Below are 24,156 nucleotides of genomic sequence, written 5' to 3'. Positions count from 1 at the left end.
CGCCTTAAAGGGGCAGTCACACTGATAGGACCTAACTCTTAAAGAGACAGGAAGGTCGATTGGTCTGAAATTCTTAAAGAGATAGGTAAGAGTCTTGGTTGGCAGGGCTGTGCTTTCTGAATTACAGTCCCTTCTAGGGAGGCCCAGATGCCTCGGAAGTTAAGATCTCGAGTGGGAGGAGTGGGGAAATGGAGGAAAGGGGTCTTTTCTCCGGAGGGCTGGAATTATCATCCAGGGGCGGGGCGTCTGGATTTGGGGGAGCGGGAAACATAGGGGGCGGGGCCTGTCGGTCTCTGGGCGGAGCCTCCAGACTCGAGCCAGTCCGGAGTAGGGCGGTGCAGGCTGAAGGGTAGGACTTGGGGGTCCAGCGAGAGGGGTAGATGTCCCGGAGGATTTAGTCACGTGCGGAGGGCACATTCCCGAAGGCCTTGAAGAAGGGAGAGGGAGTAGATCAGAGCCCCTTCCGGCATCCGGGGCGCGTGTAAACAGCTACACGTGGGCCCAGATTTGGGGGACGCGTCCACGCCCCTTCCAACAGTTACAGCATCGAGTGGGGCAGCGGGCGGAGCCGGGAGACAGCGGCTAGACAGGGTGACCCAACTGCATTCCTAGCCAGTGTGTCAGCGCCGCTTCCCGCCCCCTCTGCCGAGATTTCGGATCCTACTCCTGAATTGGGGTACCCTCCTTTTCAAAGACAGCAGCTTCCCAGAGCGGAGGGAGGGTCATCGTGGGATCGCGGGACAGTTCCCGTGCGTGGGCGAAACACAGGGACTTCGCCCCTGCGGGCTCCCGGACTACAATTCCCAGAGGACGCGAGGAACAGAGGTGCCAGACCTACGTCCTGACGCTGCTAGGAATTGTAGTCCCAGCCTTGGGCGCCGTTGCTGGGAAATACCGTCAAGATCCAACCCACCCTTTTTACCGACTGGGAGACTGAGGCTCAGACCGGAGGGGGTACTGATTTAGCGAGGCTCTCTTCTCTTTCTAGGGGCGTGGCCTGTGAGTCTCCCCCCACCAGCCTCTAACCTTCTACGCCTTTGGTGGTGTGCAAATCTTCATAAAAGAAGGGGGAAAGTGAGCCGGGAGGGATGGACAGGGACTCAGGAGTTCGTCACCCGCAGCCGCAGAGAAGTAGAAGGCGGGGACTCTATTTCCGTGGCCAGGTCGCCCTAGGCTTCTGGGCTTCGCCCTTCCTGCCTGTGAAATGGACTTCACATGACTGCTGATGGGAATGGCTCAGTCTGCGCGCTACTCCTCCGGGACTACAAGTCCCAAGGTGCTGGAGGCGACCCCGGCTCCCCCGCCCCTCCGGGACCCGCCTCCCTTCAGCCGGAGTCACGTTGTCTAACCTGTTCCCGGAGCCTGCCCCGCCCCGTCCTCGGCTCCCCGCCACCCGAGTCGGAGCCGGAGCTGGAGGAACCCCCCTGGTGCCAGGATCTGCCCCGGATCCGTGAGTTTCACCTCCCTGGGGTCCAGCGGCTCCAGGAGAGCAGACACCCGAGTCTCTGGAAGGACTGGGAGGGGACTCGGACGCAGGGTCCCAGAGCGGAATTAGGGGCGCGCAGACGCCAGGGTGCGTGGAAAGAGAACTCGGTTACCTGATGTACTGAGCAGAAGGAAAGGGAGCCTAGATGCTTGCGTTCTTGGAATAGAGGGTCCGACGCCGTGGTCCTGGAGTGTGTTAGGGCTGGGACTCCTGAGCTCCTCGAATTGGGGGCTCTCGGAACCCTGAGTTCTTGACCAGAATTGAGGTACAAGATGCCTGAGTCTTGGACAGAAATGGGAGGCTCAGATGGCTGGGGCTCTGGAACTGGGCGGCCATCCCTACTGCCCTCCTGTTCTCCCCTGAGCCTGTAGGTTTGCGAGAAGAATTAGGGGTGGGGTGGGGATAGTGGGACCCGGGTCGCTGAAATGGAGCAAGACAAATACCACCCTCTGCAGACTGTGTCCTTGCCTCCTCCCACCCTTTCCGGCTCTGGGATGGGATGGGGGCTGGCGGGGGGAGAACAGGGGCAGCTCTACTACCCCTTCTGTGCCGCTGGGTGATTCCCAACATGTCATTAACCGAGGCGTCAGACCTGCCTAACCAGAGAAGGGACCTCCGCCCCAGAGCGCCCCCTGGCACGGGCGTGGTGCTGCCGATTGCCCCATGGAGGTGGGAGACAGCTGGGGTTTGCAGAGGGCAGGCGTTCCAGATAGAACCGAGGGCAGAATTCCAGAAGGTGGGGTTGGATTCTGGGAGGCTTGCACAGCTGGCCAGTACACAGTCCTTACACAGAGAGGATGGGAGTAAATCGAGGCTTAGAGGTCAGAGTTGAGGGGGCGTGAAGGTTTGGGTCCCTCTCCCTCCTCAGCTCTCTGGGGTGCAGAATTCCATCCATTCCCACCAGATTTCTGACTAACCTTCCTCATAGGGGTTCCTTGCCCTGACCCTGAGGTGAGAAATGTCACCTCCACCCCCAGCTCTCTGACCTGAGGTAGCGTGGGAGATAAGGGAGGGATAGAGGCTAATTCTGGAGGCGTGTGTCTGTCCTTGAAGCAAGCGGAGGGCAGGGCCCGGCACCTCCCTCTGTCTGTCTTCCCTTTCTCTCCACCCCCTGTGTCGAGTGAAGGGATTAAACCAGGGGTGGGGGGAGGCCGGGATCTCTGAAGAGAGCAGTAAGAACTTCCTAAAAGTCTGGGCTTGATGGGCATTCGGCGATAGCCTGTGATGACATTAACAATAATAACCACCGCTGCCAAGACAGCTCACACACGCCAGGCCCAGGCCCAGGGCGGCTGGGGAGACCGGATGGTTCCCATTGTCCCGGGCAACCATTTAGGGCTGTCAATTCCAATGTGGTTTGCTGGCCCCCACCTCAGGGAATGACTTCTCCCTACTCTGGTGGGGAAACTGAGGCTGGAAAGCAGACACAGCCCACACCCTGGGCTTTTGCCACTTTCTGTCTGGAACCTTCCAGGGTTCCTCATGTCCCCGTCCTTACATTGTTGTGGATGACCCCTGGCAGGGACTCAGGAATGTACGTGGAGCGCTTAGGGCTCAGGAAGCCAAGACTCCAGAGATCAAAAGGCAGGGCCTCTAGAATCTCAGAAAGAGTTGAAAGAGCCCTTTTTTTAGGGGGGGAATAGTACTTCAGGTATTAAGCCCTCACTCTTAATACCAGCACAGGAAGGCTGTAATGAAGAACCCTGTGTGTGTGAACTTCATTTGGTGCCCTGCACCATTCTAAAATAATCACTGTACCTAAATGACATTACTCAAATCTCACACCCATTTGAGGTGAAGGTATTAAACCCCCCATTATACATATGAGGAAACTGAGGCACAGAGGCTTAGAGAGGGGACATCCTAGCCATTCCACAACTGTCTGCAGAGAGGGAAACCAAGTCCCAGAGAGAGAGTGGGGACACTCCCAGCGTCCGTCTGTCCGCACAGAGCTGTAGGATTACAGCCTGGCACTCTGACCTGGTTTCTGCTGAGGATGATTCCTCCAGGAAGTGCCCACTCCCTCCTGTCCGGATTCTTAACCCAAAGAACCTGCCTAGGGTGCAGAGAAGGCCTGGAAAAGAGAGCTAGGGGCGGATGGGAGGGGCGAAGCGGAAGCTGTGCCGGGGGGGGGGCGGGGGGGGGTTGGAGAGGACCTGGAGGTGGAGGGCAAGGGCCTGGGAGCCCAGGCACCACCAGCGCCGCCCTCACGCCCCGCCCGACCCCTGCTCCCCTGCCGCGGGAGGTTTCGCACCTGCCCGGACCCGCAGCGCATTCCCGGGGTCTGAGCTCAGGAGCTGTCCGCCCGCTGGGCTGGGGGTCGGGCCGTCACCCGGAGCGCCCCCTGGCGGCCCCGACTGTCCCTCGGTCCGCACCAGCGGCGGGTCGGGCCCCACGCCCAGCCTAGGCATTTCCTCCGAGCCAGAGGATGTCAGCGTGGGACCTGAGAGTCTTAGAAATCTGGAAATCAGGACATCCCGAAAAGAACCGCTTGCTGCCTTCAGTGCTGGCATCGGGGGGCTGCATTGAATTGATCCGTTTTCATATTTTACCAAACACTTATAGAATGTTTCCTGTCTCTCTGAGACTCTAAAAGACCAGAGTTTTGACTTCCGTAGTCTCTGCCGTCTGAGGCGTTAATTCCTTTTGGCACCTTCTGGCCGGTTGGGTCCTCACCACGGTTCTCGGGGGTAGACTGCTGTTCCTCCTCATTTTACAGATCAGGAGACTGAGCCAGTCTCGTCAGGGTGGGGCAGTGAGACCACCAGCTTAGGACCCTGGAAGCCTGGCTCCTGCCTTCTGCTCTTGGCCACTGCGCCACACCACACAGCCCCCCAGACTTGGAGGACAGTAGGGTCCTCGGACAGAGTGAACATGGTGCAGGAGGATGGGCAACCCAGGCTAGCCAAATTGGAGAATTCTAGAATGTTCCAAAGATAGAATCTTGGACTCAGAACTTTCCAACAGTAGACTTTCAAGCTGAAGGTTTTTGGTTCTGTGGAACAATCTCAAGGTCCTTACTGTGTTAGAATCTAGGCTGCTGAGAGATTGACGAGGCCTCTCAGAACAGCTGATTTACCTCCTCCCTTCACTACTCGGGAAACCGAGGCCCGGGAAGGAAAGGGGACATGTTGCCCAAGGTTATACACTCCCAACACACCCAAACAAGCCACCAGCTCCAACAGGTTCTGTTCTGAGGCTTCTCAGACAGAAGCCGGGATCGGCATGCCCCAGCCTGCCCTGCTGCCCACGCCTGCACCGCCAAAGCCACGCGGTACGTGAAGGCTGGGGAAGTGGCAGAGCTGGTGGGCGTGGCAGCTACTGTGGGGATGGGGATAGTGCTGGCCTGACCGGTTCCTGCTGGCCTGTGGGCCGATGACCACAGCAGCCCAGCCTTCCCTGGCCACTTCCCTGTTCTTCCTGTGAACGCTGGGTCCCTGTGAACTAGTCCCTCTGGGTGGGGACCGGGGACAGGGGATGGGAGGCTGAGTGATCCCTCTGGGACCCTTCCATTCTGGTGGAGACGACCCAAAATAAGGTAGATTCAGGTGTAAATCCTAGCAGCTCCAGCCTCTTGCAAGGTGACCTTGAACAAAGTCTCTGGGCCCTGCTTTCTTGCCTGCTATGCTGATCTGACCATCGGAGGAGGTATTGGGTGCAAAGCAGTTGGCACAATTCTAGGAGGCAGTGGCTCATCGATAAATGATTGTTTTATTTTATCATTATCAAGCCACCAGCCCAGATCCTGGTGCTCAGTAGGCAGCACAATTATTATTTATTAAAATATCCTCAGCACCTAGTTCAGTGTCCCCTGACCCATGGGAGGCATTCATTAATCAATAGATATTTTCATTGCATCCTCTGTTCACCATAATGCCTGGCACATAGTAGGCGATCAATGCATTACCTTTTGAAGGAAGGATTCGAGTCTTATTAGGGCTGCAGCACATGGACAAGGAGTCATGTAAAGAGTGAATTGACACGCGTCTCCCAGGAGGGTTTTGAAGGAGTTGGCCTTTCCCAGCCAGGGAAGTGGAGGGGCATAGCGCTTCCAGTGGAAGGAACTAGCAGAGTAAAGGCGCTGTCCTGCTCCCCTCGGCCCGCTTCCGGCGCCCTGAGGGGCAGTGTCTGAGAAGACTCTTCTCCCTCCCTCGCCCCCCACCAACGCAGGCGCCCCGCTCCGGCAGGCACCATGGACAGCGAGGCATTCCAGAGCGGAGGGGACATTCTGGACCTGAACTTCCAGTGTGAGCTTGGGAGGGTGGGGGGCGGTTGGGGGCGGAGTCGGGCCCTTACCTGGAGGCCCGGTCCTTACCTCTGCTTCCACCCGCCCAGCTCTGGCCATGAAGCATATGGACTTGAAGCAGATGGAGCTGGACACGGCGGCGGCCAAGGTCGACGAACTGACCAAACAGCTGGAGTCACTGTGGTCAGACTCTCCGACGCCACCTGGCTCTCAGGCTGGAGCCCCCCCTAGGGTGAGCCTGCTTGCCTGGTCCCATCGTGCTCCCCCCCCCCCCCACCAAAGTCCGCTTCTTTCTGCCTGGAGTTCAGGCAAGGCTGGCGGATAGCATTGTGCGGGTTGTGAGTGATTTAAGGACACTTTAAAAAGGGGACCAGTGGAAGTAGACCCCCAAGAGGACCCGCGGAAAGAAAATGGCCTTTTTCTAAGTGGCTCCAAAGCGCTGTATGGGTTGGCTGGCCTCCGTCCTGATTTCAGGGCTCTGCCCCCAACAGCCCTCGCTGGGGTGTCGGTGCCTGAATCTCCAGCCCCTGTCCGACCTGCCTGGGTTGATTTTCGATGACCAATTGTGACCTGCTCCCAACCCTCTATTAATGTCTCCATTGACCCCTCAATGTCCCAGCCTCAGATGCTCCGGTATAGCTCCAGCCCGGTCTCCGAGCCTTTCAGCAGCCGCGGGTCCTCCTGGAGGGCGACCAGCGACAGCACAGACACCCCGTTCGGACGCTCTGAGAGCGCCCCGACTCTGCTCCCCTACAGCTCGCTGTCCGCTAAGGGCCGGCCGTCATCACCGCGCACCCCGCTGTACCTGCAGCCAGACGCCTACGGCAGCCTGGACCACGCGCCCTCGTCCCGGCCCCGCGCCTTCGATGGCGCAGGCGGCTCCCTCGGCCGTGCGCCTTCCCCACGGCCCGGCTCGGGCCCGCTCCGCCAGCAGGGTCCCCCCACGCCCTTCGACTTCCTGGGCCGCGCCAGCTCCCCCCGTGGCAGCCCCCTGGCCGAGGGACCCCAGGTCTTCTTCCCGGAGCGCGGGCCCTCGCCTCGCCCAGTGGCCGCCTACGACGCGCCAGCTGCCTTTGGGAGCCCCCTGCTGGGCATGGGCAGCAGTGCCCTCGCCCCGCCTCTGCGCGCCCAGGGTAAACCCCCGGGGTCAAACTTGAAGCTCCGGGTTGGGGTGGGGTGGGGTGAGGGACCCGGGGCTAGCAGCCTCTCGCATTCTCATTTGCCACCTTCCCACAGATGACCTGATGCTGCGACGGCGGCCTCCCAAAGCCTGGAACGAGTCGGACCTGGACGTGGCGTACGAGAAGAAGTCTTCCCGGACAGCCAGCTACGAACGTCAGTGATGGGAGGCCGGGGAGAGTGTGGGGGGTGCCGGCGAGGTGATACCCAGACCCTAATGATCCTCCCCCGCCCCCCTGCCCGTCACAGGCTTAGACGTCTTCACGAGGCCCTCCTCCCCGAGCCTGCAGCTGCTACCTTGGAGAGAGAGCAGCCTGGATGGGCTGGGGGCCGCCGGCAAGGTGAGCAGAGGGAGAAGCTTGTGGAGGGGGCTGGTGGGCAAGGGCAGGGAGCAGGGTCAGGGCTGGCCTCCCCCTCCAGGCCGTGCCCCCCATACTCTGAGCCCTTCCTCAAGCTCTTCCTTCTTCGTCCTGGATTTCCAGCCCTTCCTTCCCTCCTCCCCTCACTCTCTCCAGCTTCCCTCACGCTGGCCTCTCCGTTCTCATCTTTTGCCCTGCCTTTCCTTAGCATTCCCCTACCTTTATCTTCCTCCCACCTGAGCCCCTTCGTCCTTCCCTCCTTCCCTCTTTCTCCCCCAGGACAACCTCACCAGCGCCACCTTGCCCCGCAATTACAAGGTCTCCCCTCTGGCCAGTGACAGGCGTTCCGATGTGGGCAGCTACCGCCGATCGCTGGGCTCCGCGGGGCCATCGGGCACTTTGCCCCGGAGCTGGCAGCCTGTCAGCCGCATCCCCATGCCCCCTTCCAACCCCCAGCCCCGCGGCGCCCCCCGCCAGCGCCCCATCCCCCTCAGCATGATATTTAAGCTGCAGAACGCCTTCTGGGAGCACGGGGCCAGCAGAACCATGTTCCCTGGCTCCTCCATCTCCAGAGCTCCTCCACCCAAAATGCCTCCCCAGCCCCAGGCACCACCCCAGCCCCAGCCTCAGCCCCAGCCCCAGCCCCAGCTCCAGCCCCAGCCCCAGCTGCCCCCGCAGCCCCAGTCACAACCACAGCCCCAGCTCCAGCCCCCTGCCCCAGTGCCCCAGATCCCCCAACAAACCTGGAGTGAAGGTGAGTCTGCACTTGGGGTTCCAGAGGGCTTGGTGAAGGGAGGGCAGATGACTGGGGACCCGACCAGCAGGGGGCGCCATCACGGCCAAGCATCTGTTTTCAGACCCCCTCCTTGCTGAGAGCTAGGCCCCACAAGCTTGGGAGTTTGCTGGGGAGCTAGGTACAGACAGCGCAGTGACTAAGCATGGACTGGAGTCAGACTGCTTGGCGCCATGCCGTGTGACCTGGGGCAAGTCACTTAACCTCTCCGGACCTCAATTTCCTTGAGTGTAAAAGATGATGATAGAACCTATCTTATTGGGGATATGGTATTAGATTATTTAATCCATATAAAGTCCTTAGAATAAGGCCTGATGTATAGTCGGCTTATCACAATCATATTCGTTATGACAATTAATATGTTCTGGTGTGAGACCAGTGCAGGGCTTGGAGGTAGCAGATTGGGTTTTGAGCCCTTCTCCACCACAGACTTGCTGTGAGACTCAGGATAAATTAGTTAACCTATCAGAGCTTTAGTTTTCTCATCTGTGAAGAGAGGTTGAGCCCTGGCTGGTGTGACTCAGGGGACTGAGTGCCGGCCTGCAAACCAAAGAGTCACCAGTTCGACTCCCAGTCAGGGCACATGCCTGGGTTGCAGGCCACGTCACCAGTAATAGGGGGGAGGGGTGTGAGAGGCAGCCACACATTGATGTTTTTCTCCCTCTCTTTCTCTCTCCCTTCTCTCTCTAAAAATAAATACATAAATACATAAATAAAATCTTTTAAAAAGAGAAAGAGGTTGACAATATCTACCACACAGACTGTGATGGGCATTTAATGTATAATAACGTATAGACAGTGATCGTTATTGTGTCTGCCTACTTTAAGAGCTGTGATGGAGAGGAATCAGGCGACAAAAGAGACCACCACAGCTGGGATCCTAGTTCCAGCAGGAGTTTTCTCTGCCTGCTGTGTTAGGAGGGAGAATTCTTAGAACCTTAGATCATCAGTCGGCCTTGATGGTGGGAGTATGGAGTCAGAGGGCGGTGACCAAATCCACACTGTATGTCATCGGGCAACTGGCTTGCTCTCTCTGAGACCTGGCTTTTCCTTCCGTAATGAGATGATAGCCATATCCCCCTTATAGCGCAGTGAGGTGAGACTTCAGTAAGACAGGTACGTAAAGCACCAGCCTCAGGCTAAGTGCTTGGTAAATGGGACTTGTCATCATTGCATATTAGTCACAGCCCAGGGAAAGTGTAGCTCAGAGAGAGCAAGGAACTGCCCTGAGGTCACACAGCAAATCAAGTGCTGCTGGCAAGTTGTGGAAGTTGTAGGGAGGGAGTCTTGGGGGAGGGGGTCTCCTGAGAACCCTTCCTCTGATTTGGCTCTTGTTCCCTCTAGGCACCCCCAAAGCCCCTGCTGAGCTGGAGCCTGAACCAGAGCTGGAGGGGCTGCTGGCGCCAGTGCTGGAGGCTGGCGATGTAGATGAAGGCACTGTGACTCGGCCCCTCAGCCCCACGCGACTGCAGCCAGCACTGCCACCCGAGGCGCAGTCGGTGCCGGAGCTGGAGGAGGTGGCACGGGTGCTGGCGGAGATTCCGCGGCCCCTCAAACGCAGGGGCTCTATGGAGCAGAGCCCTGCCGTAGCCCTCCCCCCCACCCACAAGAAGCAGTACCAGCAGATCATCAGCCGCCTCTTCCATCGGCATGGCGGGCCTGGGGGGCCTGAGCCCGATCTGTCCTCCATCTCTGAGGGATCCGAGGCCAGGTCAGGGCCCCCCGCCCCTGCCCCACCGGCTCCCATGCCGCCCCCGGCCCCGCCCCAGAGCAGCCCCCCAGAGCAACTGCAGAGCATGGTGAGTAATACAGGAGGAAAGTGGGGAATATTAGCACAGGGGAGGTGCCCCTTCCTTTTTAGGACAGAACCTGGAAATTGCACACACCACATTTGCCACACCCTATTGGCTAGGAACCCAGCCCCTGGGGAGGCTGGGAAATGTAGTCTTTAATCTACTGTGCCCATGTTCAAAAGAAAGGTGGAACACATATGGAGGGCATCTGAAGGTCTTGGCCACCCAGACCTTTCCCTGCTCTTCTCCAATATCCCTGCACAGCCGCCAGGTCATCCTTTCGGGAATCATGAAGTCTTTTATTTTTATCAATTTGAGAGAGAGAGAGAGAGAGAGAGAGAGAGAGAGAGAGAGAGAGAGAGATCAATTTGTTGTTCCACTTATTTATGTATTCCTTGGTTGATTCTCATATGTGCCCTGACCGGGGATTGAACCTGCAACGGTGGTGTATCAGGACAACGCTCTAACCAACTGAGCTACCTGGCTAGGAACTGTGGAGTCTTACACCCTGGAAATAGGTGCATCTTGGCAGGCAGAGGGTTCATCCTGGGACCTGAAAAGCCTGTCTGAATCAAAGCAGTCACCATTTCACTCCCTGGTCGCCACACAGGCTCTTGTGCCTGCCTTCTTTGGAAATCTCCTCTCTCCTTTTATGCCTCCACAAACAAGCCCATGCCATGGCTAGAAATGGCCCAGCCAGCTCGGACTCAAAATGACCTCTTAGCTCAAGCCCATAGGGTCCTCTGAGTCTACTCGGAACGGCTTCTGTTCCAGTTTCCTAGAGCAAGTCTCTGGCTGCTGAGACTGTGGGTGTTGGGTTTAAGTGTCCAGCTAAGTTGCCTGGGTTCAGATCCTAGCTCCACAGCGCTAACCAGCTGTGCAACCTTGGGCAAGACACTTAGCCTCTCTGGGCTTCGATTTTCTCATCTGTAAAATGGGGATGAGAACCACCATAAGGCTGCTGTGAGGGTTACATATGTTAGCATACTGCGTAGAACAGTGCCTAGCACTTAACTGTTAATTGCTATTAATGCTGTTAACATTTGGCCAGAGGAGGAGCTCCTGCTGGATCTCATCCAGTCCCTGCATCTTGGCTGGGGGCGGGGGCGGGGGTGTAGTCACGTGGCACAGTCCTGATTGCTCAGTGTGGGGAGATGGAGGAAGGGGAACAATTCCCACCGAAGAAGTGGGGGCACCCCAAAATGCCTACTCCTGAGGGTGAAATAAAAACTGTTGAGGTTTAGGATCTTGAAATCAAGAATGGAAGAATGACTTTGTCTTGAAATGGTCCAGTTGCCTCAACGTAGAATCACAAAATCCTGGCCACGAAGAAACTTGCAAACCCACAGAATTTGAGAATTCAGCCCTGGCTTCACAGTCTCTGAACAGTTCCGGAAGCCGAGAGCCCTGGAGGTTTGAAGGTTAAGGCCTTAGAATTAAAAAGTAATATAGGGCCTGGTTATTACTGGTGCTTAAAGTCACCAAAACTGAAAATGAAAGACTCATCATTTGAGTCATGAAGATACAGATTGGTGCACTAATATGTTGTTACACAGGTTTACATTTTAAATGGTTACTTCCACTAGAAAGGAGTAGCCAAACACCATAGAAACTTGGAAGAAATAGATAAGACTAGAATGAAGAGGTCAAAATCACAGCGCTCAGAGAGAGAACCATGACTTAACATTTTGAGTATTTCCTTCCACTCCTTTGGAAGGAAATCCTAACTATATAATGGTCAAGTTCTCAATCAGAGAATCTTGGGAATGCCATGTCCCAGGTCCTCAGCAGTGCAAATGGCACAGCTTAGCGTGTCTGGACTCCCAGCATTTTGGGAACTTGAAATAACTAACTGAGCATCAGGCTTTTGGAATCGGTGGCTTTTGGGATCTCCGAATTCCAGAACCTGGAACTTAATCGACATCAAAGACCAGAATCCCAAATGCTTCATGCTCAGAATAAATGAATCTCTTGAAAACTAAAAACAAGAAAGCACAAGGAGTATATGGTAAATGCACCATTCCAAACATCTGGAATTAGCTTTTGGTGATATTTTGTTACGTGTGTTTCCTAGCATTTATTTATTTTTTATTAAAAAAAAATGGGACTGTGTGTGGATCGAATATCTGGCTTCTACAATCATCCACTCAATTAACTCCCAGCTTCCTCCCAGTTCTCAAAGCCCAAGATTTCCAAATCACTGGATTCCCTGGCTTGTAGGGGACCAGGCAACGCAGAACTGAGTGAGCCACCTGCCCCGCCACAGCCTCTCCCCCCCCCACCCCCCGCAAGCCACTGAGGTCCTCCACCCTGCCCCCCAGGAGATGCGCTCGGTGCTAAGGAAAGCCGGATCCCCTCGCAAGGGCCGTCGCGCTCGTCTCAACCCGCTGGTGCTTCTTCTGGACGCTGCGCTGACCGGGGAGCTGGACGTGGTGCAGCAGGCGGTGAAGGAGGTGAGCGCTGCGGGAGGGAGAGCCAGGCTGGCGCGGCAGGGGACGCGGGCGCGCAGGCGAACGGGAGGGCGGCGGGTTTCTGAGCCTCTTGGTCTTCTGGCCCGCCCAGATGAACGACCCAAGCCAGCCCAACGAGGAGGGCATCACGGCCCTGCACAATGCCATCTGTGGCGCCAACTACCCCATCGTGGACTTCCTCATTGCGGCCGGAGCCAACGTCAACTCCCCCGACAGCCATGGCTGGTGAGCCAGGACTTACGCGGAGCGGGGCGGGCGTAGGGCGGGATGGCGCTGAGGGCCTGTATCTCCTCGGGCAGCCGCGCTGCTGCTCACGCCTGCCTCCCACGCCTAGGACACCGTTGCACTGCGCAGCTTCGTGCAACGACACGGCCATCTGCACGGCCCTGGTGCAGCACGGCGCAGCCATCTTCGCCACCACACTCAGTGACGGTGCCACTGCCATCGAGAAGTGCGACCCCTACCGCGAGGGTTACAACGACTGCTTCACTTACCTGGCAGGTGTGAGGCAGCGGGGCTGGTGGGCTGGGCCACCTCTGGGGGAGGAGTCGTGGGCTCTTGGGCGCCCATCTAGCAGATGTTGGGAGTAGGGGAGTGGGCCAACTGCCGTTCATGTTCACCAGAGAGAGGACTTGGGGGCTGTCCCAACCATGTGCACAGGTAGCTTAAGAAGGGGTGGCAGGATGGACCACTTGTGTAAGTAGGGGTGGAGAGCAGAATGTTCTACCTCGGAGGAAGAGGGGGCTGGGGGGCCTTGCCACACAAGCTGGACCCCTGCAGGGAGGAAAGTGGTGGTGGAGATTGCAGAGTTCATCTGCTTTCTCACCTGGGAGTTGGGGAGTTGGGTGTTCCACCTACACCACCTACCTGGCATAGATGGGGCAGGTGGGCTCTGCCCCCTGGGGGAGATACAGCAGCACACAGCTGGCAGGTGAGCAGGCCATGGCTTCTGTGGAGGGGCTTGGGGACTCTTCCACTGGTAGGGAGACATGAGCTGTACCCTACACCTCCAGGAGGGGGGCACATCACCTAACCAGGTGATGGAAGGGAGTAGGTAGGCTGTACCTACCCAAGCTCTGCAGTGCACACTTGGAGGGGCATGGCATTTCAGAGAGGAGCCTAGAGGGGATACATGAAGGAATGGCGGTCGGCTGTGGCGCCTGTCGCAACAGGGGGTGAGAACATGGGGCTGTATCATCTTCCTCGCAGGTGATGGGGCGGGCTGGGATTTGACCACCTGTGGGGAAGTAGACTGATCACTGAAGAGAGGAAGGGCTGTGACCTTTGAGTAGGGGATTGGGCCATTACACCTTTGTCACAGGTAGTGTACATCCTACCTGTCACTGACACGAAGAGTTCTGTGAGGTAAAGATTGGACAGCACAGCTGGAGGGAGGGCGGGCAGAAATTGGAACTCGGGCGCTGAACCAGTGAAGAGGAAGATCATGGTGGACTGTGGAGGGAGGGTGTGGGTGGGCTGTACCATCTGGAAAGTCATTGCAGCCTTTTTGGGGACTCCATCATTTGGAGAGGGGGAGCAGTGTGGACTGAACCTCCTGGAAAGGGGGCGATGGGGCCTCCTCCTGGGGGAGCTGGAGTAGGGCTGTACCACCTGAATAAGAGGCTGTCCTCTGTGGAGATTGTACCACTAAACTGAGGGTGATGCAGACAACTGTCCCTGGAAGTGACACAGGGACCTGATGTACAAGAGGGAATGGGACCACTGACCCTGCCTCGGGGGTTGGCCCAGCTTGATGGACCCCAGTGTTCTCGAATTTGGAGACTGCCAGTCCCGGCAGCTGATTCCAGCTCAGGCCCCCCCGTGCAGACAGGGGTACTCGACTGTTCCGGTGGTTCATCCCCCAGCGGGGTGGGTACCCGACCCCAGGGCCTGCCCCTGTCCCCAGCGTGCCTCGTGTCCCTCACCACCCCTGCCGTTTTGGGTTCCAGACGTGGAGCAGAGCATGGGGCTGATGCACAACGGGGTGGTGTACGCGCTCTGGGACTACAGCGCCGAGTTCGGGGACGAGCTGTCCTTCCGCGAGGGCGAGTCGGTCACCGTGCTGCGGCGGGACGGGCCGGAGGAGACGGACTGGTGGTGGGCCGCGCTGTATGGCCAAGAGGGCTACGTGCCAAGGAACTACTTCGGGGTGAGTCCAGAAGCGCTATTGTGGGGCCCCCTGCTGGCTGCTTGAGGAAAGAGGCATTCCCACAGGAAAAAAAGGGGGGCGAGAGGGTGGGCGGGGTCAGAAGAGTCTATATCCTCCTGGGGGGGCGTTGGGGGAAAAGACCATTATAATAATGGGAGAGTAAAGCGAGAGCCCCTTACTTGTGGCCCTTCACCAATACTGTCTTACTGGTTATTTGAATGGTTCATGCTCAAATATTCTTACTATGCCCCCTAATTATATTAATGGGAGGTAAAGAATGTATTTAGGCCAAGGGGAATGTATTTTAGTGGTGGGGGAAAAATTAAAGGGTTGTGTATTACGGGTGAGGAAACTTTTATTCCACTGAACTGGGCAGGGTGAGCAAGAACCCATTAATAAAATTATGGTAGAATTGAGGGAGATTCTACTAGGTTAGTGGAGGAGGTCAGGATGATCCCAGTATCTAGGAAAGAAGAAGATTCTTTTGGTTTGGGGGATCGGTGGAGGTGGGTCCCCACCGGACGGCCACGTGGTAGGAAGAGGCAGTGTGGGAACGTTCCATCTCATCAACCAGGCTGCTCATTGGAAGGCTCCATGCGGTGCCTGACGGTGACAGGGGGCTCTGGGGGCTCCAGAGCAGTGTGGGAGATGCTGAGGAAGAAATGGGATGATGGAGACTGCCTCGTGTTTGGGGTGGATGGGTGACTCCATTCAGCTTGGGGGTGGGAGCTCCTGGTGTCTGAAACTCTTGTCTTCCCTCAGCTCTTCCCCAGGGTGAAGGCCCAGAGGAATAAGGTCTAGCCGGAGAGAAGAATGTTTTCTGGGGAGCCGGGAGGAAGCAGCTTGGCCTTCGCTCCGGACCTCCGGCTCCATTACTGCTGCGCCTCCCTGCGCCACTAACCCTTCAGGGGCGGGATTCTTGCCCCCAGCTCTCTGCTTCCCTGGAAGCCCAGGGGAGAAGGAGAACCTTAGCCTTAAGTGTAGAAATCTGCCTTAGCTGTGGGAGGTCGCTGTGAGGCTGGGAATCACTGGGGGCAAGAGAGACTCCCCCTACATTTGCCAACTCAGGCCCCCTCTACTGGACAAACCAGATACCATCCAAAGTGCCCCCCAACTCCCACTGCAGACACCTCCCCACACTCCTCAAAGCAAGTCAACCCACCATCCCAGTAGGACAGGCCACCTCCACTGGCTTTACCTGGGAGTCACCTCTGCCCCCATTTCTCCCAGCAGCCTTTGTGGGGACCAGGTGAGGCACATGGGTGTCTCTACGAGGATCCCTGCTCCCGCTCTCCCCAACCACGTGCCTTCATACAGTGCCGGTTTGACAACAAAGTGGGGAAGTTTTTCTTAATAAATAAAGGTAGTTTGCTGAATTCCATTCTGACTTGATAAATGATCTCCACTGTTCCTATTCTTGGCAAAGCAGCCTTCATGTCACCTCTTCGTGTAAATCCAATCCTTCCTCTTTGATATTATAGTATGTCTAATAGTTCAGTTGTCTGACATGAGGGACCATCACTTCTGTAATTTTTGCATCTGCTGGCTATGATCATGGTGGATTTCTTCCTCCTGCATGTTGACATTATGAGTTGTGAGATCCTCTCTTGTCAGGCCTCCAGCTTCCAGGAATCCATGTGGCCTTGCTGAGAGCATGGCCCTGAAGTGTGGTTTCCCTTTGCTTCTACCCCACTTCTTTCTTTCTTTTTAAAAAAGATTTTATTTATTTTTAGAGAGAGGAAGGGAAAAAGAAAGAGAGGGAGAGAAACATCAATATGTGGTTGTCTCTCATACGCCCTCTACTGGGGACCTGTCCCACAACCCAGGCATGTGCCCTGACTGGGAATAGAACCTGTGACCCCTTAGTTCACAGGCCAACACTCAATCCACTGAGCCACACCAGCCACAGACCACTTCTTTATTTCTTAAACTGCTCCTTAAAGATTTTTGACAATGCGTTCCGGCAAGATGGAGGAATAGGTGGACGCCCCGTACCTCCTTGCACAACCAAGATTAGAACAACGATTTACAGATAGAATAACACTCAGAACTGATAGAGGATTTATCTGAATGGAAGTCGGACAGCCAAGAAGTTGAAGTAGACCCGTACATCCAGACTGGTAGGAGATGACAAGCCGGGAGGGCGCGGAGCTGGCGCGGGTCGGCGGCGCGCAGAGGTCGGGAAAAATTTGGCGCAAATTTGGCGCGACAGCCATCCGGGGCGCAAGAACGCAGCGGTGATCCCTGAGTACGCAAGCTGAGGCTGGCGGACCCAGTGAGGCAGCGATTGTGGACCAGGGCAGAGCTCGCAGCCCAGGATCCCAGAGAAGAGTCTGAGCCCAGGAGAACGGAACTACCGCCATTGTTCCCTCCCGTCCCTGCTCCTGCCTCTGCCCCCACATATAACGTCACAATATAGCGACTGGGGTGCCCAGCCCCAGTGAACACCTAAGGCTCCGCCCCCCCACTGTAACAAGAACGACCAGACCAGAAAAAAAAAAAGGAGAGACAGGAAAAGACATAAGACATGTTTCCAACAGAACAGATCAGTCCCCCAGGACTCATCCTTTTGAGTGACTAAGAAATAGCCAATCTATCAGGTGCGCAGTTCAAAACACTGGTGATCAGAAAGCTCAAGGAATTGGTTGATTTTGGGTGCAATTTAGATGGAAGGATGCAGGTTACCATAAAAGAGATGCAGGAAGATACACGGAGGAGAGCCAATAGTGAAAGGAAGGAATCTGAGTCTCAAAACAATACAGTGGACCAGAAGGAAGATAGAATCAATCAAGCAGGAAAGCATGATGAAATAAGAATTCAAAAAATCGAGGAAAAGCTTAAGAGCATCCAGGACACCTTTAAACGTTCCAACATACGAATTATGGGGTACCAGAATGGGAAGGGGAAAAGCAACAAATTGAACACATATTTGAACAAATAATAAAGGAGAACTTCCCCAATCTGGCAAAGGGAACAGTCTTCCAAGAAATCCAGGAAGCTCAGAGAGCCCCAAAGAAGTTGGACCCAAGAAGAAACACACCAAGGCACATCATAATTACATTAGCCAAGGTAAAAACGAAGGAGAGTATCCTAGAAGCAGCAAGAGATAAGGGGACAGTCACCTACAAAGGAGTTCCCATCAGACTGTCAGCTGATTTCTCCAAAGAGACCTTACAGGCAAGAAGGGGCTAGAAAGAAATATTCCAAGTCATGAAAGACAAGGACCTACATCCCAGATTGCTCTATCCAGCAAAGCTCTCATTTAGAATGGAAGGGCAGATAAAGTGCTTCTCAGACAAGGTCAAGTTAAAGGAGTTCATCATCACCAAGCCCTTATTTTATGAAATGCTAAAGGGACTTATCTAAGAAAAGAAGATAAAGAAAAGACATGTATAGTAAAAGGACAGCAAACTCACAATTATTAACAACCACACCTAAAGCAAAACCAAAAGAAACTAAGTAAACAACTAGAACAGGAACAGAACCACAGAAATGGAGGTCACATGGAGGGCTAGCAACAGGGAGGTGGGAGGAGGAGAGAGGGGGAAAAGGTATAGAGAATAAGTAGCATAGAATGTAGGTTGAAAATAGATAGGGGGAGGGCAAGAATAGTACGGGAAATGTAGAAGCTAAAGAACTCCTAAGTATGATACATGGACATGAACTAAAGGGGGGGGGGAAATGTGGGTGGGAGAGGGGGTACAGGGTGGAGGGGAGAGAAGGGGGAAAATGGGACAACTGTAATAGCATAATCAATAAAATATATTTAAAAAAAGATTTTTGACAATGCATGAGCATCTATCTCTTCTGTATAGTCTCTGACAAATCATAAAGCTACATCACTGTCATTGTCGTTGCTGTCCAATACAATACATGTAATTTGGTGGTACAATACCACCAAATACATGTAACTATTTAAATTTACATTCATTAACCCTGGCCGGAGTGGCTCAGTTTCCTAGACATCGTCCCACAAAGTGAAAGGTCACTGGTTCAATTACCGGTCAGAGCATATGCCTAGGTTGTGGGTTCAGTCCCCCCCAGGGGGGGTGCGTATGAGAGGCAACCGATCAGTGTTTTCCTCTCACACTGTTTTTTCCCTCTCCTTCTCACTCCCTACCTCCCTAAGAATAAATAAATAAATAAACTTACATTAATGAAAATTAACCAAACATTTTAAGGGTTCAGTTCCACAGTCACACTAGCCACTACTGACTCTAGGGAAGGAGCCCTGTCCGTGCCTTTTCCAGCTTCTGGGAGCTGCCTGCGTTCCTGGGCTCGCAGCCCCTTCTCTCTTCAAAGCCAGAACTGGCGTCTCTCCCGTCTCTTTCATGGTCCCGTGTCCTTCTCTGACTTTCCTGCCTCCCTCTTTCATCTGTGAGGATCCTTGTGATTACACTGGACCCTCCCGAGTCATTCAGGACGATCTCCTCATCTCAAGACCCTTAATTGAATCGCATTTGCAAAGTCCTTTCTGCCATGTGAACCAGCAAAGGAGACCGAGGGAATAAGGAGACAAGTCACTGCCCTCAAGTTCAAACACTGCCTGGACCTCTGGTGATATTAAGCAATTTTTAGTACTATTTTTGAGGTGTGCTAATGATATTGTGCTTATGTTGTTACAAAGAGTCTTTAAGATAGGGGTGTCAAACTTATTTTCACTGGGGGCCACATCAGGGGCCACACCAGCCTTGCGGTTGCCTTCAAAAGGTCGAATGTAACTTTAGGACTGTATAAATGTAACTACTCCTTAGCAGTTAATCAAGAGCTTGGCACTGCCACCGGGTAGAAACAAGGTGCCTGGCCGGATAAAACAAGGTGGAGGGCCGGATTCTGCCCATGGGCCTTATGTTTGCCACCTGTGCTTTAAGATACACTTTCTCAAATATGGATGGAATGACATGATGTCCAGAATTTGCCTTAAAATAATTGACTAGCGGGCCCTGGCCAGGTGACTCAGTTGGTTGGAGTGTCTTCCATACACCAAAAAAGTCGTGAGTTCAATTCCCCGTCAGGGCACATACCCAGGTTGTGGGTTCGATCCCCGATCGGGGCATGTTTGAGAAGCAACAGTAGGTGTCTCTCTCACATTGATGTTTCTCTCTCTCTCAAATCAATAAAAACATATCCTCAGGTGATGCTTTAAAAATAATAATAATTGACTGGTGGGAGGAAAAGCGTCTTGGCTGTAGACGAAGTTCAGTCCTGACTTAAAAACCAATGAAGTTCAGTGTGTGTGGAGCCTCATTACGTTATGCTCTCGACTTTGGTGTCTGTTTGAAATTGTCCTTAATAAGCAGAAATGGGTAAATTGGCTTTTCTGTTTTCAGGGTAAACACATGGAATTTTTAAAAAGCATAAGGAATGTGGTATGAGGTGATTCTTTTCCTAGTACAGACCTGCCCAAGGAAGAGGACAAACCACTAGGGTCTGGGCAGTGGGTGTTGCTGTGTGCATGGAGAGGGGAAGGGATCGGAGAAACCTGCTCAGAGGGACACTTGTGTTTGTGATGTTTCATTTTTCTAACCATTGAGATGGGAACTGTGAACTGAGTGTCCTGTTTATCTTAAAATCTTCTGAAAATGGCCCTGGCTGGCATAGCTCAGTGGATTGAGTGCAGGCCTGCAAATCAAAAGGTCGCTGGTTCGATTCCAGTCAGGGCACATGCCAGGGTTGCAGGCCAGGTCCCCGGTGGTGGGGCTCATGAAAGGCAATCACGCACTGATGTTTCTCTTCCTCTCTCTCCCTCCCTTCATCTCTCCCTAAAATAAACAAAATCTTCTTTAAAAAAAATCTTCTAAAAATGTTCAAATTCTATAGGAGGACAAATTAATGGAAAAGCATCTCCCATGTGTCCATCTTACATTAAAAAATCACAAATTCAAACAATTTGGCTTCTATTCACATGGAGTGAACCTGCAGCGGGTTCCTGAGAACTCCTTCTTTTCTCTGCACCGCTTAACCACGGGGGCACACTCTGGGAAACGTGACGTTAGGCGATTCCCTGGTTGTGCAAACGTCACAGAGGACGAACCTAGAGGATCTAGCCTACCATGTACCCAGGCCGTATGGTGCAGCCTGTGGCAGCCTGCACAGCATGTTACTGTATGATGCAACACAAGGTTAAATCAAGCACAAACGAAAATGATGCAGTAAAGAGACCAGGTAAACGTTTACAAGATGTATGAGGCTGCTGTCTGCGTAACATGGAACAGCTGTACAGCACACATTTTTTATCATGGGAAAGAGTACACTCTAAAATAATAAAAAGTAGCCCTGGCTGGTGTGGCTCTGTGGATTGAGTGCCGGCTTGCAAACCAAAGTGTCACTGGTTCAATTCCCAGTCAGGGCACATACCTGAGTTCCGGGCCAGGGCCCCAGTAGGGGGCATGTGAGAGGAAACACATTTCTGTTTCTCTCCTGCTCTCCTTCCCTTCTCCTCTCTCTAAAAATAAATAAATAAAACCTTTAAAAAACCTAAAATAATAAAAGTATAGTCCAGTAAACACACAAACCAGTACCATAGTCATTTATTATCATTATTGAGTATTATGTATTGTACTATACTTTTAAAAAAATCTTCACCCAAGGATATATTCACTGGTTTTATCTTTTAAAAAAATATTTATTTATTTACTTTTAGGGAGAGGGGAAGGGAAGGAGAAAGAGAGGGAGAGAAATACTGATGTGAGAGAGAGGCGTCGACTGGTTGTTTCTCTCTCACACACCCCAACTGGGGATTGAACCCACAATCCTGGAATGTGCCCTGAGCAGAGATCGAACCTGTGACCTTTTGGTGTATGGGACAACACTCCAACCACCTGGGCCACCAGGCCAGGGCCTGTACTATACTTTTACGACTGGCAGCCAGCGGGTGTGTTTGCTCCAGCTAGTATCACCACGAACACGTGGGTAGCATGTGGGCAACCATGTTAAGGTGGCTATGACGTCACTAGGTGATAGACATTTTTCAGCTTCATTGTAATCTTACGGGACCTGCCATATATGTGGTTGATGGTTGACATGTCACATGACTGAATTTGTTTCCTACAGCTGCTATAAGAAATGACCCCAAACTTGGTGGCTTAAAACAGCACACACTTTTATTTTCACTTCTGAAGGTCAGGAGTCAGAACTCACTTTCACTGGGCTGACACCAGGGTGTCGGCAGGGCTCCGGATGGGCTGGGGGAGAATCGGTTAGTTCCCTTGCCTCTTCCGGCTTCCAGAGCTACATCGCTTGCATTCATTGGCTCTGCCACCCTCTTCCATCTTCAAAGCCGGGAGTGGAGCATCTGGCTTCGGTGTCACATTGCCTCTGCCTCTGTCCAATCTCCCTCTGGTTCCAGTTAGGGAGCACCTGAATATCTCAAGATCCTTATCTTCACACCTGCAAAGTCCCTTTTGCCATACAAGGGAACACTCGCAGGGTCCAGGGATCACAACCTGTAGATCTTTGGGAACATTATTCAGCCTACCCGGGGAACATTGCGATTTAAATGAGGTGGTCAAGGAAAGGCCTCAGAGAGAAAAGGATCTTTGAGGAAGGCTTGAGGGAGGAAGCCAGGCAGAGAGCTGGGAAGGAGGGTTCCACACAGTGGGAGGGGCAACTGCAAAGGCCAGGAGGTCGCAGGAGGCAGTCATTCTAAGAAGGCTCCCCACCACCCTGCCTCCTGGTATTCCCGCCCTGGAGCATCCTGTCCCCTGAGCATGCGCTGGAGGCAGTGATGTATCCTAAGGAAGGGAATACAGCAAAAGTGATGGACTCTGCCTTCTGACATGAGGTTATAAAGGACAATGACTTCCATCTTTGCATCTATGTCTCTCTGGCTGTTCTTGTGCTTTTGATGAAACCAGCTGCCCTTAGAGATGCCCCACGTGCCGGGGAACTGAGGGGCCTCCCAGCTCACAGCCAGCAAGGAAATGAATCCTGCCAGCAACCACTAGACGAGCTGAGTGCTGGACCGTTTCCAAGTTGAGCTGGATGACTGCAGCTGTATTCAATTCCTGACATGCATAATAAATGCTGCTCTCCAACCATTACATTTGTGGGTAAGTTGTTGTACAGATAATCTAGCTAATGCAGGCCTAGTGCCCAGGTGGAAGAGCCAGGAGGCCGCATGGGGCTGGGAAGAGTGCATACGAAGGAGAACATTGGGAAATGATGTCAGGTAGGCAACGGGATATACAGTGCCTGGCGCTCGTAAATCCAATGCTCAAATTCATTTTATTTTATTCTTGGTTTGAAGATGTCCTCCTTCCTTTCCTCCCTCCCCCCACTTGAAAGGAGTAGACAGGGCTGGGCTGGGGGAACCCTGATCGGCCGCCTGACCCAGCCTGAGGGTGAGGAAGGGCTTCCTGGAGGAGGTGATGTCTTTTTGAGAACTGAAGGTGGGTAGCAAGAGTGAGGCAGGGCAAGGTCAGGGAGATGATGCACAGGCAAGAGGATGCCAGGAGGCAAGTGAAGAACACAGGACTAAGCGGCGAGATGGGGTTGGAATGGGGGTGGGAGCACAGACTTTTCCTAAGCAGAAGGCGTCCATCAGGGTTTATCCCCAACCACCCAATGTCACGTGGGTTTTCTCTTCCCAGTTTGTTCTGTACTCTGGACTGCATGGAGCATCTCTGGATATAGCTGTTCCCATGGAGCGTTCCTTTGGCTAAGGTTCAAGGTCAAGTTGGTGACCTCATTAACTAGCTCAACACCTGCCCCCGCCATCACCACCATGAGTTCTGGCTCCGTAGGACCTATTTTCAGAGCCTCTGTCTGACTTTGGAATTATATTCTCACTTGTGTGTATAATAAATGCCATTGTCATTTGTTGGTGTACATTTCATTATACCCACTTTAGAGGTGAGGAAACTGAGTCTCAGAGAAAAACTTGCCCAAGCAAGGGTCAGGGGCTGCTCCCCATCCCACCCACATCTGGGCCCTGCACACGCTGGGTCCTCACTGTCTACGGGGTAGCCTGTCTTCCTCGCCGGAAACTGAGCCCTTAGAGGCCATGGCTGAGGCTGTCTTGGTCAGTCACTGCTGTGTGCCTTTCACCACCCTCCTCGGGATGTGCAGAGCAGGGGCTCAGGGAATATATGTGAATGAATGAATGAATGAATGAATGAACGCAGGCATGCATGAATGAATGAAACTGAGGCGATTACGAACTGGCAACCCAGGGCTTAGCACAGGCTCAGGCCACACAGTACATGCCCCATCATTATTTCCGAAACAAACTCATAAAAGCTAGCATTTGTTGCATGCTTAGTATGTGCTAAATCCAGTTTTAACTTCATTATGCGGATTAGTTGAAGTGTTGTCCTCGCTGTAGATAACCTAATTACCCTACTTCACAGAAACGAAAACGGAGCACCAGAGAAGTGACATAATTTGATCAAGGTCACACAGGTGTTGGTAGACAGGGGATACAGGATTTGGACCCAGGCATTCTGGCTCCAAAGCCCACCACTTAACCACCAAGCCACAATGCCTTTTTATTACTGCCTGCTTAAAACAGTATCGGGCAAATAGCAGGAGCTTAATAAGTGAGAGGAGTTATGTATCCCAGAGAAGTTTAGGACACAGTAGGTGTTTTCTAAGTGTGTGTTTGTCTGGTGTGGTGAAGCTATTACTAACACGTGGGCCCTAAATGAGTTCCCAATTTCCCTTTTACTTCCCCTTAGGTT

General features: G+C 53.6%; 1 protein-coding gene across 3 annotated transcripts; it reads left to right on the top strand.

Moving 5' to 3' along the window:
- The first annotated feature begins 31 nt into the window (after nucleotides 1–31).
- Nucleotides 32–15,857, top strand: PPP1R13L (protein phosphatase 1 regulatory subunit 13 like). Of its 3 annotated transcripts, none has more exons than XM_045845129.1 (13): nucleotides 32–85; nucleotides 5,657–5,733; nucleotides 5,822–5,964; nucleotides 6,352–6,865; nucleotides 6,969–7,067; nucleotides 7,161–7,252; nucleotides 7,550–8,024; nucleotides 9,408–9,862; nucleotides 12,178–12,309; nucleotides 12,419–12,552; nucleotides 12,662–12,828; nucleotides 14,277–14,476; nucleotides 15,239–15,857. In XM_045845129.1, the coding sequence occupies exons 2-13, from the start codon at nucleotides 5,679–5,681 to the stop codon at nucleotides 15,275–15,277; spliced, it is 2,505 nt and encodes an 834-aa protein (XP_045701085.1). In that variant the 5' UTR covers nucleotides 32–85; nucleotides 5,657–5,678; the 3' UTR covers nucleotides 15,278–15,857. The 3 variants fall into 3 exon arrangements, with proteins under 3 accessions (XP_045701085.1, XP_045701084.1, XP_045701086.1); XM_045845128.1 differs by lacking the exon at nucleotides 32–85 and adding an exon at nucleotides 1,149–1,450; XM_045845130.1 differs by lacking the exon at nucleotides 32–85 and adding an exon at nucleotides 1,457–1,573.
- Nucleotides 15,858–24,156: the final 8,299 nt, after the last annotated feature.

The sequence above is a fragment of the Phyllostomus hastatus genome, unplaced genomic scaffold, assembly GCF_019186645.2.
Source record: "Phyllostomus hastatus isolate PE091 unplaced genomic scaffold, TTU_PhHast_1.1 phas_contig_468, whole genome shotgun sequence".
Taxonomy (NCBI): Eukaryota; Metazoa; Chordata; class Mammalia; order Chiroptera; family Phyllostomidae; genus Phyllostomus; species Phyllostomus hastatus.
Note: the sequence above shows the minus strand (reverse complement) of the source record. Positions and strands in the feature narration are given on the sequence as shown.